Below are 19654 nucleotides of genomic sequence, written 5' to 3'. Positions count from 1 at the left end.
TAAGTATCAGTATGTATGGGCTTTGGATGTAATAAAGCTTTATTTTTTTGTGTGTCAGTGTGTTTATTTGACTATTTTTACTACTGTGGAACTACAAGTGCCAGTTGGCCCTTTAATGCCCCACATGCTGGGACTTGTGGTTCTCCAAGTCCCAGCATGCGGGGGAGGCTTGCTGGGACTCATAGTTCCACAGTATTAGACAATAGTATCTTCTATTTTTTTACACTGAATCAGCCCGGTGACCACCGCTCCAGTGTCACCGGGGACAGCACCAGGCTTCAGCCTGGCCAGGTAAGTCCTGGAGGGGGGGGACCCCTTTATTGGGGGTTCCCCACTCCCCCAGGGCCCCTGGCCAGGCTGACTGGTCAGTAGGGTGAATGTATATACTTATATAAAAAGTGTCCCCCAGTTGTGACATTACCCTGCTGGCTGGTTGGGCCTGGGGCTGGTTCTTAAAATACGGGGGACCCCTAGTCATTTTGTCCCCCGTATTTTGGGAACCAGCCCCGGCCCTGGAGCCTGGGGCTGGTTTTAAAAAATCAAGGCACCCCTATTTGGTTGGTTTCCTGATTTTTTAATACCAGCCTCGGCTCTTTCAGCCTGGTGCTGGTTACGGCTGTGGGGAGACCCCGCGCCGGTATTTTAAATAGTTTTCTTATTTTTCTATTTTTTACACACTGAAGCCTGCACGGATCTGACTGACCCGTGCAGGCTTATGCCAAATACGACAGGAAAATAAAGTGTATTCTCCTGCCGTATTTGGCACGCCATTCACGGGCGTTTTACCTATGCACATATGTTGCACCTGATCTAAATAGATGCAGTGTGCAGTGAGCACCACATCATCTCCTTATCCACTTTTCCTCCATGAGCAGGTGTGAACACTATGGTGCGGGCAGCAGCAGATGTTTGAGACTTGCCCAATTTTCCAGGTGCCAGGGAGTGGCAGCCCATAATCGGAACCTCCCACCCATTCCAGTAGAGTAGGCAAGTATGCATCCACCCCATTGATAATGTGGCTGTTTAGTTAAAGCTATTTCTAATGCCAGACGAGCTGTGTAATCATAGACAGTTTTCCAAACTGTCTCGCTGTCCACATGGAAGTGTTGAAAATGCCCCACCCAAAATGGCCACTGCCTCAGAGTAGACACTTCTGAAGGATGCTACATTCTGGGAGAATTACTAAATGTAAAAGGATGTTCTGAGGCTCGAGGAAAAGACATTACGTACTGAATTAAGAAGAGGATTCTTCACCATTAGAGCAGTACAATTTTGAAACTCATTGCCAGTGGGGGTGATTACAGCAACTACTGTTAATGAATTGAAATCAAAACTGGATGCATTTTTGGCCACTAAGGGAATCCTATAGCTATGACCTTTACTTAAGTCAGTAGTCACAAGTTAGATAGGTAGAACTTGATGGACTAACGTCTCTTTTCAGCCTTAATTACTATGTCACTCTATCGATGCCACCTGCAATCAGCAGCAAAACTAAGGTCCCAAAATCGGTATCTTGCCTAGGGCCACAAATTGGTATTATGCCTAGGGCCCCATGAGGTCTAAATCTGCCTCTGTGTATATTGGTGCAAAGACACTAGGTGTTTTTGCCCAGCTTGTATGCACAGCGATGATAGTGAAAATACACACTGAGAGATTTTAGCCCATCCAATCGATTTTCGTGTGGGTGGTTGGTTTTCCACAGCAGGATGCTATGAAAAGCCATCCACTCGGCTGGTGATACCAGCAGATGAATGGCCATGGCTGACAATGAGCTCTCATTGCTGGGCCATACACACGGCGGCTTTTGAGCTGAAAGCAACTCAAACAGTAAAAGTGAGCTGCTTTCAGCTCAAAATTACCCAGTGTGTATGGGTCTTAATGGACCCTAGACACATAGCGATGTGTGTAGGGCGACCTAGCTATGCTAGGTTGGGCAGTACTGCGCCACTGTCGCTCAGCACACAGAGCTAACAGCCCACACACAGAGTGAGCTGTCAGCACTGTGGGCTTTATTCTGGTTCACTTTCAGAGTCAAATTCCTTCTCAAATGGAGAAAACCATGTGCACTGCAAGTGGGACAGATATAACATGTGTAGAGAGAATTAGATTTGGGTGGGGTTTTTCTTGTTGCAATGTAGAAACAAAGCAGTCAGTATTTTCCCTGCACAGAAACAAAATAACTAACCTAAATCTAATTCTCTCTGCACATGTTACATCTGCCCCCCTGCAGTGCACATGGTTTTGTCAATTTGAGAATGAATTTGCCTCTGAGAGTGAACCAGAATAAGGCCCTGTGTGCTGAGCGAGCGGACAGCACCAGTGTTTTCTGGTGGAGAACACTGGCCACCACTGAGATTGTTATACCCATTTTCCATTAGCCTAAATATCCCGGGTTTTTGCATGAGAGCGCGCAAAACCCGGGATTTTAGGCAGGTGGAAACGCACCCTGTAGAAATAACCCAGGTCGTGAGACCCGGCATTTCTACTCAGCGTTGAACACGTGTTCAACCTCGGTCAGTGGCGTAAGTTCATACCAGTTGCCCGGAGGCAAGGTACATGTTGGTGCCCCCCCCCCCGTCTTAAAGCTGACTTACTGTTATGGATATATATATAAGAAAAGGTATGTAGGGGGTGATTCAAACCCGAGTTTCTCACTCGCCAGAGTGTTTGCTCCATAGTTGAAGGAATTGGGGAGGAAGCATAAAAAGGCGGTATGCTGCTCATGCAGGCGTGTCAATGCCTACTTGGGGCGAGCAGCTGACGTCAGCGCCCACCCTGAATTTGGCCATCTCCAGCAGGATAAAAGTCAGTTTAGACTGACTTATCAGCGAAGGGGAATAAAATCATTCCATGGTCAGCAACCACTGATTTTTCACCTGTGTGGCTGCATGCAAGTGGATGTGTAATCGTACACATCCACTTGAATGCAAATGCAGGCATTTACTTGTTTGCTAGGCTGTGAACATTCACTGCCTAGCAAACAGGTCTGAATCAGGCCCTTAATATTTACTAAAGGGTGTACTGTTGCACTCACTTTATGATGGGGTTTTGGCCTATCAAAAGGGGCATGTCCTTAAGACACACCCCCTTTTTATCAATGGAAGTGCTGTGCCCAAGACTCATGAAGATGCTAATCAACCCAAAAACTCTGCCTGCAGTGTGAACAGATGCCGCCTGCATGTAATTTATGGTCTGTATCACACACATAAGCATCAATAGAAGAACACACACAGGCACTGATAGAAGAAAAACACACATATAGGTTGCTGCTGGCTATGCCAGGAGAGGCGAGAGCCAGCGATGGCTAGCCAGGTCCTGGTACCAATGCAATGGATCTGGCATGTCCCATCCCCTCACTCAAACCATATCCCACACTATGCTTTCCTTCTAACTTTCACACCCCAGGCTGTGCTCCCCTTCTCCCTCCACATACCATATTGTGCAGTTCTTTTGTTAGCATTGTGCTCCCATATACCACTTGCCTATGTGCCACCCTGGCCCCTTCCAACCACACACCTCTCTGTGCCACCCTGGCCCCTTCCAACCACATGACTCTGTGCCACCCTGGCCTTCCAACCACATGCCTCTCTGTGCCACCCTGGCCCCTTCCAACTACATTACTTTGTGCCACCCTGGCCTGCCACATGCCTCTCTGTGCTACACTGGCCCCTTCCAACCAAATGCATCTCTGTGCCAACCTGGCCCCTTCTAACCACATGCCTCTCTGTGCCACCCTGGCCCCTTCCAATTACATGACTCTCTGTGCCACCCTGGCCCCTTCAAAACACTTGCCTCTCTGTGCCACCCTGGCCCCTTCCAACTACATGACTGTGTCACCCTAGCCCCTTTCAACCATAAGACTCTGTGTGCCAAAACATCCCACATGCCCTATTCCTCCACATGCCTTTCTGTGCCCCTCTTGGCCCCTTCCCATTGCTCCACCCAGCAGGGACTTACTTTCAATAGCCATCTGTTTGCAAAGCTTCTGAGCTTCTACTGAATACAGGGACTATGTAAAAAGCGGACCGGACTAGACTCCAGACAGGACATCAAAATCTGCAGTCCGGAGCTTGTAGGGTCCCGTCCGGGGGGTGTCCTGTTCGGGGGGTGTCTTGTCCGGGGGGGTCCCTGTGATAGCTATCACCAGGGACATGGGGAGGGAGATTACAGCCTCCCCCTGTGGTCCGGACCGTCCGGTTTTTGCTAAGTGCCCGGACCATACAGGGAGGCTTTATTCTACCCCTCCTCCTCTACCTGATAACAGGTGTCAAAGGCAGAACCCCCAGACAGGACACCCCCGGACAGGACACCCCCCGGACCGGACGATACAAGCTCCAAAATGCAGAGTTTGATGTCTGGTCCGGCGGTCCGGGGGTTTTGTCCTGGTCCGGTTTTTACCCATACCCCTGAATACATGCTGCTGGCAGCAGCACTCGATTTAACTACAGAGTGACACACTGAGCACAGAAGAGGGGCGGGACTTCCTGATGTCCTGGACGGAGCTAATCACAGCCAGACAGTGATCATCTTTAATCTCCAAGTAGCCTGAAGTTAAAGCCAGGGTAAGTAATTTCAGATCCCTGAGGAGTTCACTGTCTGGCTGTGCACTACTATTGAACATCAAGCAGCTTGAGCGGGGGAAGCGTTGTTGCCTGCACTGTAATCGCGGAGGGGAGGGGAGGAGAGGATGGGGGGGGGGGGCGGGCGCGCTGCATACAATAAGGGAACCGTTAGCCAGCACCTTCTAAAGTGCAGGAATGAGCAAGGAAACAGAAAATCGGGAGGCAATGGAGCCAGTGCCCCCCTTAAGGCTGTCACCTGGCGGCAGATGACTCCATTGCCTCCGGGAGTTCCGTCACTGACCTGGGTCACTGTGTAGTGTAAACCAGTAACCGGGGTTGGTGCGACCGGGTCCCGTTCACTACAGTGCAAAAGCCGGCGCTGGGAGATGCTTTCATCTCCCAGAGCCTCTCCAACCCCACCTCCCGATGATGTTACCCGCCCAGCATTATGCCGGGTGGGGACTCTAGTGGGAATGGGTTTGCAAGCCGGGTCGCACCCAGGTTGTAGCCGGGTACAAAATCCCGGGTGTGACCTGGCTTGCAGATGCAAAAGGGGTATTAGCCTCAATTTTAAAACAGGAAATATGTTGCAGGGGTAGAATACAAGCCACTATATGCAGCCGTTTTACTAGTTTTCTGCTGCTAGGTTTGTTCAGTTCCTTCCAAAAGTAAAAATCAGTAAAATATCTCTTTGTCTCTTCCAGTAAAATGAGTTGTTGTTTTTTTTTAATTCATCAGTGTCTTTTGTTATATATAAAGCATAATCTGTGCATACAATACATTGCTGGGTGCTTTGCCCCTCAGTACACTCAGAACTACAGTAGTATGTTCCAGGGTTGCCTACTTTTAAAGTCTGCTCTCCATGAGCAGCCCGGAGAAGAGACTGTCAGCAGCACTTCGAGGGACGGGGCCTGATGTAGATCAAGCCCCGCCCCCCAGTATGGCAAATACCACAATTCATGAGTCTTCCAGGAGGAGGCGGGCCTGAATGATGCAATATGCGGTTTCCATGTCAACATTTGGGACATGTCAACATTTGGGACAAATAACTTTATTAAATAACAAAAAACTCATGTCAACCTTTTGACTATCGACCTTCACATTGTCGACCTAATGCTTGTGTTATCCTTCTGAACCGTCGACCTTAGCCATGTTGCCATATTTCAGGTGTCAACCTAAGGCCTGTGGACCTTCAGTGGCCAATCCAATGCATCATCCCCGCTGTCTAAAAACGATGACTTTCGCGGGTCCGCGGGGAGGGGGCGGGGCTAAATGACGCAATTCGCGTCATTTTGCGTCATTTTTAGCCCCTCCCCCCCACCCACGGACCCGCAAATTGAGGCTTCAGCCCGTTGTGGGGGTGGGGCTTGATGACATCACCCGTGCACCGCCCCCAAAACGAAGCTTCTACCCGCCCCCTTTCACTCCTCTCCGGGCTTCTCCCGGAAAGGAGTATGCCAAAGTCGGCAAGTATGATGCATGCCGACCTAAATTGGATCGGCCCAATGACCCATACCCATTTGTCCACATGTAGTCATTAAAAAGGATCATCTTCAGAAAAACACATTGATTTGACAGAATAATTCAATATACACAACATAATGAAATGTATGCTTTACACTTGAAATGGAAGTGCATATTATAAATACTGTATGTTAAAGTCAGGGAAAAGAAACTGCTTATATAATTTTGTTTTAACATAATCAGACCATGTTCTGAATCCTCAGGTTAAACTCAGCACTTTGTTGGAAAAGTCTGTGACTGCTTTATATATATAGATAGACCTGTCTGCGTAGTGTTGATGTTTTAGGGCAGACACTTGTCAGTGATGTATGGCTGCTGTACTTACTTCTCTTGTGTCTCCTCCCCTTCACAACCTTGCTGCTGTCTGCAATATCCATCAAGATCAAGACAAGCACAGTGAACAGTCCAAACTGCATAGTAACTCTCCAGCACTGAGTGCATGCAAAGCCAGCTGATTGGAGGGAGTCTCTGCCACCCTTGTGGTTTTTTCAGTATATGCTGGGTCTGATCACAAATACAAGTCTGTACATGCCTGGTACAGGACCATCTCTGTAAACCGTGTCATCAGCTGTATAAAATTCAGGTGGCAGGTGACATGATTCTTCTGACATCCTGAGCTTGGACAGAGTCCCACTGGGGTTCGTGCTGAATGTGCTACATGGATTAAAGCCTACAGAGTCTTCTAAGGCTACCTGCATAGGAGAGAACATAGATACAGCATTAATTAAGTGCTATTCTTTTGAACTTCTTTTACAATCAATATTAGTAAACCGATACAATTTCACTTTCACATTTCAGTTTGTAAAAACGTTTGTGATGGCACGAAAAGTTTCCTGTCAGACTTCTGCATCTCCAGATGCAATTTGGTAAAAATGAGATGCCTAAAATAACTTTTAGTTGTCGGTTAGGCTCCATAATTCACATATTAGGGGATATCAAATTATTTGCAGTACATTACTGGGGCTAACAGATTTGCCGGGGGCTATCCAGTTAGACCCGATAGCCATCACTTTTTTGGGATGTCTCCAATTGCTGCCTCCTCGATAGTGTGAAAGGGACCTGGATTGTTTGACCCGGGTTATCCGTTCACATTGCACTGCACTGATTTTTGGGGTTATCCCCTACACCCCCTGAAAAGTGTCCAGGAAGTAGGAAGAATACGGGAGGGATTCTTCCTACTTCCTAGTGAAGTGGGCAAAACAAAGAACTTACTGGCAGTCTCACAGGGAGGTGGCTCTATGCAAATTTGGGCCAATTTTATCTGTACAGTGGCTTATGACGCAATTCGCCAGGCCCCTCCCCATCAAATCATGTCTACTTCTCTTCTTCGGGGATCTCCTGGAGAGAAGATTCATAATGTAGTTAAGTATGCAATAGCCATAGCCTCACATTTTTGCTCATATCCACAGTGAATTTGGTGGAATGGTTTGATTGGTAATCAGTGTGTGTTGGTAGGGGTGTGTGTGGTTGGTTCTGTGATGACACAATGGCAATGCACTGCACCACATCCCAGTACCTGTGCTGCCCACCTGCATTTCCTGGAGGCAAGGACATAACTATCATAGGTGCAGGGAGTACAGCTGCTACGAGGCCTAGAGCCCACCTTGACTGTCAAGTAACATGTGCTTATACATGTTTTCACCATTGGCTGGTATATAGGGGCCTACAAATATCTAGTTATGCCACTGTGTAGAAGATAAATGCGGTATGTTTTGTGTTAAAAAAAATACACATACAGTAAATGGTTGTTATGGAATTGACACTGGCTTTAGACATATTTCAGACTATTGTTGTATGTAGCCCCCTTTCTTTAATTCCTCCATCATAAATAAAGAAAAAAAAGAGAAATATTTGCAAATCCAGTACAGCACTGTACATTTAACACACATTCGAACAATACAGAGTACACAGAACTTAACATACAGTAACTGAAAAACTAGAAAAGACCACAGGTAACAATTAGCAGCACAGTTCTCAGTGCACATGCAGCTGAGATGCACTGCTTTAAGGTGCTTACACTGTAGAGGGAGGGGGAAACAGACAGGTGACATTAGGCGCAGGCAAGGTGCCCACTCTAAAGCCCAAAAGTTAGCAGGTATGATAAAGTATGTATAATGTAAAGACAAGTATAAAAATCGAGTGTTGTTTTTACCAAGTTTTCCAAAGTATAATTTAAATTGTAATACAGGTTGAGTATCCCGTATCCAAAATGCTCGGGACCAGGAGAATTTTGGATAACGGATTATTCCGTATTTCGGAATATTTTAATATTTCAATTATGTATTTTGAAGTATCTTGCATGTATGCTGTATAAACACATAAAATACACACAAATATATTTTATTACCACATAAAATACAAACAAATATATTTTATTTGTTCAAAAAACAAGGTTTCAAAACATGAAACAAAATTTGTGTATATCTCAGATATTGAATCTGAATGCCAAGCAATCATTTTCTTGCACATATATAGTGCCAGTTACATATCATGTCACCAGTAGTGCTGTTACAAATGTTCCTAGTGAGTTTTTAGCAAAAAAAATATTTTTTTTTCACTTTCTGGAATGTATGGTTTTCGGAATAATTCGGATAACGGATACGGGATACTCAACCTGTATTTAAATATATTGGTAAAGAAAGATAGCAAAATATGGCAATGGGTAATTCGTGATAAATTAAATACAATTGTAAAACAAATAAAAAAATATTGAATGTGCTAGCCAATTATATACGGTTGAGTATCCCTTATCCAAAAACAATAGTCTCCCAAAGTCCTTTTTTTTGTTGCTAAAAACCTACTGGGTACATCTGTAACTGGTACTACTGGGGATATGATATATCACTGGCACTACTGGGTACATCTGTAACTGGTACTACTGGGGATATGATATATCACTGGCACTACTGGGGACATCTGTAACTGGCACTACTAGGGAAATGATATGTAACTGGCACTAAATATATGCAAGAAAATGATTGCTTGGCATTCACATTCAGTGCCTGCGATAAGACACAAACTTTGTTTCATGTTTTGAAACCTTGTTTTATGCACAAACAAAATATGCTTGTGTGAATTTCATTTGGTTGATGTGTTTGTACAACAAAAATGCAAGATACCTCAAGATACATCATTGAAACATAAAAATATTCCAAAATACGGAATAATCCAAAATTCTTCTGGTCCCGAGCAATTTGGATAAGGGATACTCAGCCTGTACTGTATAACATTAACTACCATAACGTACTGTCATCAGCACATTTTTTTTTATTTAACCAGCAGATGTCACTTTAGGGCAATAATACAAGTTCTCTGTCATGGATTGCAGAGGAGTTACAAAACCAAGTGTAACTAGGTAGAAACTAAATAAAAGAGTTTTATCTGACAATTTACGGATGAGATCAGTGTCAGACTGATTCATACTGGGTGCCGGATGGGATCCCGACAGTCATTTACCCGACGTCGGCATCCCGACTGTCAAAACGCCGGCAGCCGGGTGACCGACGGCCACCCGCTATTTTCCCTCGTGGGGGTCCACGACCCCCATAGAGGGAGAATAGAGTAGGTGGCTCGTGTAGCCACCGCGCCCGCAAGGGGCTTTTTTGCATTCGCCATGCTGTCTGACTCCGGGCAGTCGGGATCCCAACGTCGGGATAATGACTGTCGGGATCCCGACTGTCGGAGTCCCATACCACACCCGTCATACTAGCAATATGAACCTTATTCTGTCTATGTGCACCCGAGCGAATTCTCACAGGTGTGCAATATTCTTGAACTGCGCATGCGCACAAGACTGCGGGCAGGGGCGTGGGGAGGTGGGCCTGAGGAGGGGCCATGGGAATGCCCAGTGTTTCATGGGCATTCCCATGAAAATGCTGGGCATTCCAATGGTAATCACTCGGTGACATGGGTGCTAGGGGCAGGCGGCTGACATCACCGGATGTCAGCTGTCCGCCATTTTCCCCACAAGAACACACACACAAAGCTAGTTTTGTGTGCGCCCATCACATGATGTGGGTGTCGCCCCATAGGTTGCGAATGGATGTTTATGCAAAACATCCATTTGCAGCTGTGCGGGGAATGCGGCGTGTGAGTGGGGCAGGCGGCATTGCGGGCGGGGTTGGACTTAACAAGACATGTAGCAATGCGAACTTCGCAACCAGAGTAACCCCCTATATGTATTCACCAGGGCCTGCAGTAAGTTGAAAAGTAAATGTGTATTATGAACCATAATACACAACACGCTGCATTATGAATTTATTAGACAAATGGTTTTCCCAGTGTCTACAATCTTTCAAGTGTGTAACCAACTGGTAGATGATATAATAATGTGAATGGGTGTATTAATTAGAGATGTGCACCGGCCACTTTTCGGGTTTTGGGTTTTGGGTTCTGATTACCTTGAGGTTTTGGGTTCTAATGGGTTTTGGCAAAACACCTCCTAAGTGTTTTGTGTTTGGATTTATTTGGGTTTTGGGTTCTGATTTTTTTGTTAAAAAAGCCTAAAAAGAGCAAAAATTGCAGAATTTGGTGTTTTTTTTTGCTCCTACGCTATATTGACCTCAATAACATTCATTTACACTCATTTCCAGTGTATTCTGAACACCTCACACCTCACAATATTGTTTTTATTGCCAAAGTTTGCACTGAGGTAGCTGGATAACTATGCTAAGCCACACAAGTGTGCGGCACAAACACGTGGCTCATGTAAGAGTGGCACTGCAGCGGCAGACATGATGGCAGTTTAAAAAAATAGGCCCATAAAAGATACCTATCTGGCTTGATCATGCACTGTTTACCATGTGCAGCCAAGGAGCGGTGGGCATTTTGTGCAGCACAGAGTTTGTCTGCAAGTGTGTAACTGTTTCGATCACTTTAACATCCAACAAGACCCCTATCTGGCTTGATTGTGTGATAATGTAATCTGATTGTTTAATTTTGTGATTATTATTCATTTATTATTACCAGTCGTCTCTTAAATCATTGCCTAATGGGTGTAGGGGAGTGGGCTAATCAATTTTAAGGTGGCAGATGGAAGATGTAATGTAATGTAAACCATCACTAGCATTGGTTGCAGCAGTGGCAGTAACTGATGGACCCGGCTGTGCAGATAAGGAGGATGCTGACAGCGATGATGTCAAATGGAAAGCCAGCAAACTGTTGCTCCATGCAGCGCTGGAAAACTTCGCTGCCCGTGGTGATGCCATAGGGCATGCGTAACCATCACTAGCATTGGTTGCAGCAGTGGGAGTAACTGATGGACCCGGCTGTGCAGATAAGGAGGATGCTGACAGCGATGATGTCAAAGGGAGAGCCAGCGAACTGTTGCTCCATGCAGTGCTGGAAAACTTCGCTGCCCGTGGTGATGCCATAGGGCATGCGTAGGAAGACGTAGCACCCAATAGGGGTCATGAAGGCAGTAAGCATGGAAGAGGCTCTGTCCAGAGGGATCTGCCAAAACCCACACTTGGCATTCAGGGTGCTAAAGACCGTTGCACCTGGCATGTCAGTGATCACCTGCTCGATGGTGCAGAGTGTGTATCTGTTTTGGTCAGTTTAATATTTCATAAGACCCCTATCTGTCTTGATTGTGATTATGATTATTTTTATAATTAATTTCATCTGATTTTTAATTTGGTGATTCATTTATTATTTATTATTACCATTCGTCTCGTCAATCATTGCCTAATGGGTGGAGTGGAGGGGGCTAATCAATGACTAGGTGGCAGCTGGAAGAGTTCTATCTGGCTGCGACTTCTGTAACTCTATTGATCGCTAGGGTGGATTCAGGTGATCTGGCTCGCTAGGCGGGTGTTCCCTTTGCTCACTGCTTCACATGCGTCCCTCGTGAAGCTGTGCGCTCTGTCGAGGAGGATGTCCTTTGCCGTTAGAGAAGTACTGATCTTCTCTCAAGGTGTTACGACTCGTAGCTGCACTCCCCTGCTACAACCTCAAAACAAGCACCAAGACCCCTATCTGGCTTGATTGTGCACTGTTTACACAGTGCAGCCGAGGAGCAGTGGGCGATTGGTGCAGCAATCAATTACTCTCATTAGTGGAATGCAATCAGTTGTATGCATTTAAAAGACAAGTCCCTCATACGAATGACTCTCAGCAGTGGGCACCAGACCAGACAGGTAGATGAAGCAGTACTAGACACCACACGGTAGATACTGCAGTACTAGGCACAAGACCGTTAGATAAGGCAGTACTAGGAAGTACTAGGCACCAGACGGTAGATACGGTAGTACTAGGCAGTGGGCACTAGACCAGACAGGTAGATGAGGCAGTATTAGTTGTGTGTGTATCTGTTTTGGTCAGTTTAATATTTAACAAGACCCCTATCTGGCTTGATTGTGATTATGATTGATTGATTATTAAGTAATTTAATGATGTGATTGATTCATGGTCGAAACCCCGTTTAACAACTTTCCTAATCCTGACCCTTATGTGCAGTTTGTCTCTGTGCTGAAAGATCCCAATCTCAAAGGGCAGACTGAACAACCTGTGGATAGCCATATTTCAAAAATTGTGAATGGGCTTGTGTGGCAGCCCACTACAGGATACCCCCTGTGCCCCTGGAGTGCCCCCAAAGAAGTTTAATTGCAGCCAATGCTGCTCAGAGGAAAACTGCAGGGATGTGAGGGGTTAAACAGCCCCAGCTCAGTCCACGTGCAGGGAGCCTGACACCCCCCTGATTGGCTGCCCAGGGAGTGTGGCAGTCCACCCCTGGTGTACTCTTGTGCCCCCAAAGAGATTTTAATTGCAGCCAATGCTGCTCAGAGGAAAACCTCCTTTGCTTGTGGAAGCTGCAGGTCTGTGAGGGGTTAACAGACTCAGCTAGTGTCCTAGTGTCCCAGCTCCCCTGCACATGAGACAGGAAGCTGGGAGGTCAGAGGTGATCCCAGCAGCAGTGTGTGAGAGAGAGAGAAAGTGTGCAGAGGGGAGAAGAGCTTGTATCCTGAGCCAGGAAGCATGCAGACAGAGATGCTGTGCAGAGAGAAGCACACATCTGAGACCAGGCACTGGGAGCAAGGACCCAGCAGTTAATGACAGCCAGCACTGCTGACCAGAAGAAGGGGTGAGCAGCATGTGAAGGGAGATAGAGCCCAGTAGGAGTGACTGCAGAGACCTACAGCACGGAACTAGGCAGAGAGGGACATTGCCGCCCATCTGGGAGTCACCCAGAGGACCACACAGCACCCAAGACAGGCAGTGGCCAGCCAGGAGTCGTGACCAGCAGGAGCTGGCAACTGCAGCTGATTGTTCAGGTACTGGGGTGTTGGATACCCCCACTAACAGGACTGCCTGTTTGCCTCTGATACAGGAGATTGCCCTAAGGGATGGGAATCTGCCTGCCCCTCTTAGAGAGGATTTTTGATCACTTTTGTTATACATAAAAGTAGTGTGCACACTAAGTTATGGCCTAATCACCTTGTGAGGATTTCCTTCGCGGGACCGTTATTCAAATTCAGGAACTGTGTTGTTTTGCACCAGGGACTACCGCGCAGTGTATATAGGGTGCATAGCGCCACTTGGCGGACATGTTGTGACGTAATATTATTCTGTCATATTGTTATTGTTGTGATGTAATTTATTGCGTAATCGTTCTCTCGTTAATCTGGTCATTGATTAGTTATAGCTTTAATTACTGAATGATATAAAGTGACTGTTTTGCATAAGTATGTGAGTGTATTGCAGCAACCCATTTACATATCTCCTTTAAATAAATATTTGTTGCTGCTAGCCGTAGTAGCCTTGTCTTTTGTGGGTTCTCCTTGGGTTGTGCCATTCCCTGCCACAGGTTCTCCGGAAGAAGCCGTGAGGAATCCAGAAGCTGCCGCCGTAATCAGCTCCAGATTCAGGTACCATTTTACACCACACCGTTACAGGGGCACTGTCACAGGAGCGCAAAAGGAGAGGTCAGAGGTGAAATGAAACTGTGCAGCGTGACGGAGGAGGGTTTGCAGCAGCGTGAGAGAGGATGACACGTGCTTAGAGAGAGAAGACAGGCTGGGCACCCTAAAGATCCACAGAGAGGAGAGCAGCAGAGTGCGCAGCCTGGAAGCGTGCAGAAGTGAGACCCGCTAGAGAGGAGAGAGCCGGGCAGCGTTTCCGTGCAGGAGACCCGGCGGTGATGGACAGCAGCGCACACAGAGAGAGCCAGCAGCCAGCATCATGAGGAAGGCAAGAGGGAGGCCCTGCAGAGTGCCAGCCGTGACACCAGGGAGACGCTACCGGCCGGAGCCGGCAAAAGCAGCAGAGTACAAGGGTGCCCTACCCCCACTCAGCCTGTACCCTTCCTGCCCCAGCCCTGACTCCCCCAAGTCAGGGAGATCACATTCTCACCCATGAAGATGGTGATGGTGACACAATTTTAAAAGAGGACAGAGAACAATCTCATGCACATGAGACCACTGTGCTTGATACAAGACAGACCAGAGTCCACCTAAAGGTGTCGGCTAGTACAGCATCCCTAAAAGTCTCAAGGCTCCAAAAAAAATTAGGCAGTGAGCCCATGACCAGACAGGTACAGCAGTATTAGGCAGTGAGCCCCAGATCAGACAGGTAGATACGGCAGTATTAGGCAGTGAGCCCCAGACCAGAGGGTAGATACGGCAGTATTGGGCAGTGAGCCACACACCACACAGGTACGGCAGTATTAGGCAGAGAGCCCCAGACCAGACAGGTAGATAATGATATACGGCAGTATGTAGGCAGTGAGCCCCAGACCAGAGGGTAGATACGGCAGTATTGGGCAGTGAGCCACACACCACACAGGTACGGCAGTATTAGGCAGTGAGCCCCAGACCAGAGGGTAGATACGGCAGTATTGGGCAGTGAGCCACACACCACACAGGTACGGCAGTATTAGGCAGAGAGCCCCAGACCAGACAGGTAGATAATGATATACGGCAGTATTTAGGCAGTGAGCCCCAGACCAGAGGGTAGATACGGCAGTATTGGGCAGTGAGCCACACACCACACAGGTACGGCAGTATTAGGCAGAGAGCCCCAGACCAGAGGGTAGATACGGCAGTATTGGGCAGTGAGCCACACACCACACAGGTACGGCAGTATTAGGCAGAGAGCCCCAGACCAGACGGTACATACGGCAGTATAGCCAGTGAGCCCCAGACCACAAAGGTAGAGATATACGGCAGTATTTAATTATTTATTAGGCAGGCAGTATTTAATTATTTATTAGCCAGTGAGCCCCAGACCAGACAGTACATACGGCAGTATAGCCAGTGAGCCCCAGACCACAAAGGTAGAGATATACGGCAGTATTTAATTATTTATTAGCCAGTGAGCCCCAGACCAGACGGTACATACGGCAGTATAGCCAGTGAGCCCCAGACCACAAAGGTAGAGATATATGGCAGTATTTAATTATTTATTAGCCAGTGAGCCCCAGACCAGACGGTACATACAGCAGTATAGCCAGTGAGCCCCAGACCACAAAGGTAGAGATATACGGCAGTATTTAATTATTTATTAGCCAGTGAGCCCCAGACCAGACGGTACATACGGCAGTATAGCCAGTGAGCCCCAGACCACAAAGGTAGAGATATACGGCAGTATTTAATTATTTATTAGGCAGGCAGTATTTAATTATTTATTAGCCAGTGAGCCCCAGACCAGACGGTACATACGGCAGTATAGCCAGTGAGCCCCAGACCACAAAGGTAGAGATATACGGCAGTATTTAATTATTTATTAGGCAGGCAGTATTTAATTATTTATTAGCCAGTGAGCCCCAGACCAGACAGTACATACGGCAGTATAGCCAGTGAGCCCCAGACCACAAAGGTAGAGATATACGACAGTATTTAATTATTTATTAGCCAGTGAGCCCCAGACCAGACGGTACATACGGCAGTATAGCCAGTGAGCCCCAGACCACAAAGGTAGAGATATACGGCAGTATTTAATTATTTATTAGCCAGTGAGCCCCAGACCAGACGGTACATACGGCAGTATAGCCAGTGAGCCCCAGACCACAAAGGTAGAGATATACGGCAGTATTTAATTATTTATTAGCCAGTGAGCCCCAGACCAGACGGTACATACGGCAGTATAGCCAGTGAGCCCCAGACCACGAAGGTAGAGATATATGGCAGTATTTAATTATTTATTAGCCAGTGAGCCCCAGACCAGACGGTACATACGGCAGTATAGCCAGTGAGCCCCAGACCACAAAGGTAGAGATATACGGCAGTATTTAATTATTTATTAGCCAGTGAGCCCCAGACCAGACGGTACATACGGCAGTATAGCCAGTGAGCCCCAGACCACAAAGGTAGAGATATACGGCAGTATTTAATTATTTATTAGGCAGGCAGTATTTAATTATTTATTAGCCAGTGAGCCCCAGACCAGACGGTACATACGGCAGTATAGCCAGTGAGCCCCAGACCACAAAGGTAGAGATATACGGCAGTATTTAATTATTTATTAGCCAGTGAGCCCCAGACCAGGGAGACAGCCCTAACAAATAAAATAATTAATTACAGCACAGGTCACCAGAGGTAGACCGCACAGAGGAGACAGTAGTACTGTACAAGTACACAGTTAGACTGTTGTCCTAAGCTGAGAACAGAGTACACAGCAGCACTGAGGGAGACAGCCCCAGCAAATAAAATAATCAATTACAGGCAGCACAGCACACCAGAGGTAGACCGCACAGAGGAGACAGTAGTACTACAAGTACACAGTTAGACTACTACACAGCAGCACTGAGAGACAGCACCAGCGATTGCAAAAGCTCAAGGTCAAGCTCAAGTTTAAGCCCCAGCAGCAGCACCAACACACCCTCTCCCAACCCACTACTTGACTGGAGTGAAGATGGCGGGGCGCGGCAGCTGCTTATAAAGCCTCGCGAAATCCGACGCCGGGAGATGACGTTCTAATCACGCGGACGGACCGAGTCAGGCGGGAATCTCCGAGCGCTGCTCGAAATCGGGCTCGGAATGATGACGTCCGTGGGGGCTCGGATCTCTGAAATCCGAGCTCGCACATCTCTAGTATTAATGTGCATGTGCTGTTTCCAGACCATCAGTAAACTGTACTGTGGATCGTTTCTATGGTCCATAGTCAATAAGGATATGTGTTTGAAAAAAATGACAGGAACTGATTGGTTGGCATTTTATATTTTCTAATTGTATTTCTCCCCAAGCTTTGATCAATGTCCCTTAAGTGTTTTAAGTGATTTTAACCATAGATTCCATTTTTACATTATACCACTCACACATTTAAAATGGCAAAGTTTAGTAAGGTTATACCTTACTAAACATTGGGGGTAATTCAGACCTGATTGCATGGCTGTGAATTTGCAGGTCGGGAAATTATTGATAGACTGCACATGTGTATGTGTAATATGCATGCGCAAGGCCTTCCTGGGATAAAATCCTGCTACTGTTTTGTTCGCCAGCCGTACACAAGTTGAGTGACAGAAAACCAACTTTTGGGTGGTAACCGGCCATTTTCTTGGAGTGTCAGTAAAACGCTGGCGTGCCCATGCGTTTGGAGGGAGGGTGTGTGAATTCAGCTCCGTCCCCGAGCTGACTGCTTCTTTCAAAGTTGCTGAGTAAGTCCTGGGCTGCGCACAGACTGCACACACTGGAAACATCATTTGATGGTGAGCAGATTGCGAAGTGATTTGCAGCTAATTGCCGATCCAGCTAATTTTCACAAGCCGTGCTAAGCAAATCATAGTCTTGCACAGGGTGTCTCACTCTGGCTGGGCAGCAATAGCTATCAAGAATATGAGTTACTGTAGATGTATGAAGAACAACAAACTATGCTGAATGGAAGCTGTGAGGTAACTTAATGAACTCACGTCTAAATAATGCCTGACAAAGTGAGGACAAAGTACAATGGGGGTTATTCTAGTTCATTCTTTCTGACAAAATCCTTCTTAGATGGACAAAACCATGTGCACTGCGGGTGGGGCAGATGTAACTTGTGCAGAGAGAATTAGATTTGGGTGGAATTTTTCTTCAAAGTGAGATCTATATTGCAGTGTAAAATCATGCAGTCAGTATTTTCCCTGCACAGAAACAAAATAACTCACCCAAATCTAATTTTCTCTGCACATGTTACATCTGCTCCCCTGCAGTGCACATGGTTTTGTCCATCTAAGAAGGATTTTGTCAGAAAGAATGAACTAGAATAAACCCCAATGTTTTGTTTACACTGATAACTAGTTTTGGTTTTCAACTCAGAGGTGTAGCTTGTCCTCACAGGTGTCATCATTAAAGGACAATTTTATTTATTAATGTTACTGAACTGATGTACTCAGAAGAATAATAACTGCTGCAAACAGCACATTATTATACGTATTAATTTACTTGTCATATATATACTGTATGTACTGGCTATATGTATTTGTTACATGTATGATGAAAGCCAGGGGCGAATTTAGGGGTCAGGCCGGCCCTAGGCACAACATTTTTACCCCCCCCCCCCCTATTTTAATATAATCATTATTAAGGTATAAGTATATATATATATATATATATATATATATATGTTTTCCAATACTCCTATACGCGCTATATGCTATTGTGATTATTTATAGTGGAATATTACATTCACTAAGTAGATCAAAACAGTAAAAGGCAGCTCAACCACAGTGGTCCCTGAGGGTTGTAGGGACCAATTCCACCAATATCTTCCCCAATAGTGGTTTAGCGCCAATATCATGTGTCAGTCCATGTTCTCCATAATTTAACAATATTCAACGGTAATAAATGAGAGTGATCTTCAAATTGATGTTTTTTATTTTTTGTCTCCAAAGAAATGCCAAACGTTCCAACGTGTTTCGCCTTACAAGACTTCATCAGGGCCGCATTTAACACTCTTATTCTATTGGTAGATGTAAATTAAATGCACTGTAATTTATGTCCCAATGATCGGATTCCTAAGTGCTGTATATACGAGTGCTCCCGTGTAGGGTAGAGTTACACTGACTATATAAGTGAATGTGCGATGTAGTCCTTCTAGATTGATGACTTAATCCTTCAGTGCTCCTCCAATTAATATGGTACACCCTCGAAGTACCAGGCATACAAGGCTATGCTTATAGATCTATAACGCCGGGGCAATGATCCAGGCTCCCAAATTGATGCCCGTAAACAAAATCTTAATTACCATATATACTCGAGTATAAGCCTACTTTTTCAGAACATTTTTTATGCTTAAAAAGCCCCCCTCGGCTTATACTGGAGTGAGGGTCCCGCTTGAGTCAATACGTTTTCCCAGTATTTTGTTGTAAAATTAGGTGCCTCGGCTTATATTCGGGTCGACTTATACTCGAGTATATACGGTACATAGAACTGTCTCCTCTCAGGGTAGCTGACAGAATGCCTGACTGAAAACGGGAATGCGCACCCGGTGATTTATCGCTGGTGCACACTCCAATCGCTGGCAATATGGTCGTTCAGCGACCATATTGCCAGCGATAAGTGTACCGTGTGTACACAGTTTTACATCTCCCTGCCTGCCTCCGTCCCCCGGCTAGGGGTTAAAATTTGCCGTCAGGGGCAGCGAGCCCCTGCAGCATT

General features: G+C 46.2%; 1 protein-coding gene across 2 annotated transcripts in view; it reads right to left on the bottom strand.

Moving 5' to 3' along the window:
- The window catches only part of RSPO1 (R-spondin 1), a 187754-nt gene that overhangs the window by 74685 nt on the left and 93415 nt on the right, over window positions 1–19654 (bottom strand). For both annotated transcript variants that reach the window (XM_083173563.1, XM_083173562.1), the window contains exon 2: window positions 6412–6778. In XM_083173563.1, the coding sequence (XP_083029689.1) occupies window positions 6412–6502 (91 nt within the window). In that variant the 5' untranslated portion in view covers window positions 6503–6778. The remainder of the gene's footprint in view (window positions 1–6411; window positions 6779–19654) is intronic.

This window comes from Crinia signifera, chromosome 2, assembly GCF_055691185.1.
Source record: "Crinia signifera chromosome 2, ASM5569118v1, whole genome shotgun sequence".
NCBI lineage: Eukaryota > Metazoa > Chordata > Amphibia > Anura > Myobatrachidae > Crinia > Crinia signifera.
This window is presented reverse-complemented; position numbering and strand designations above follow the sequence as displayed.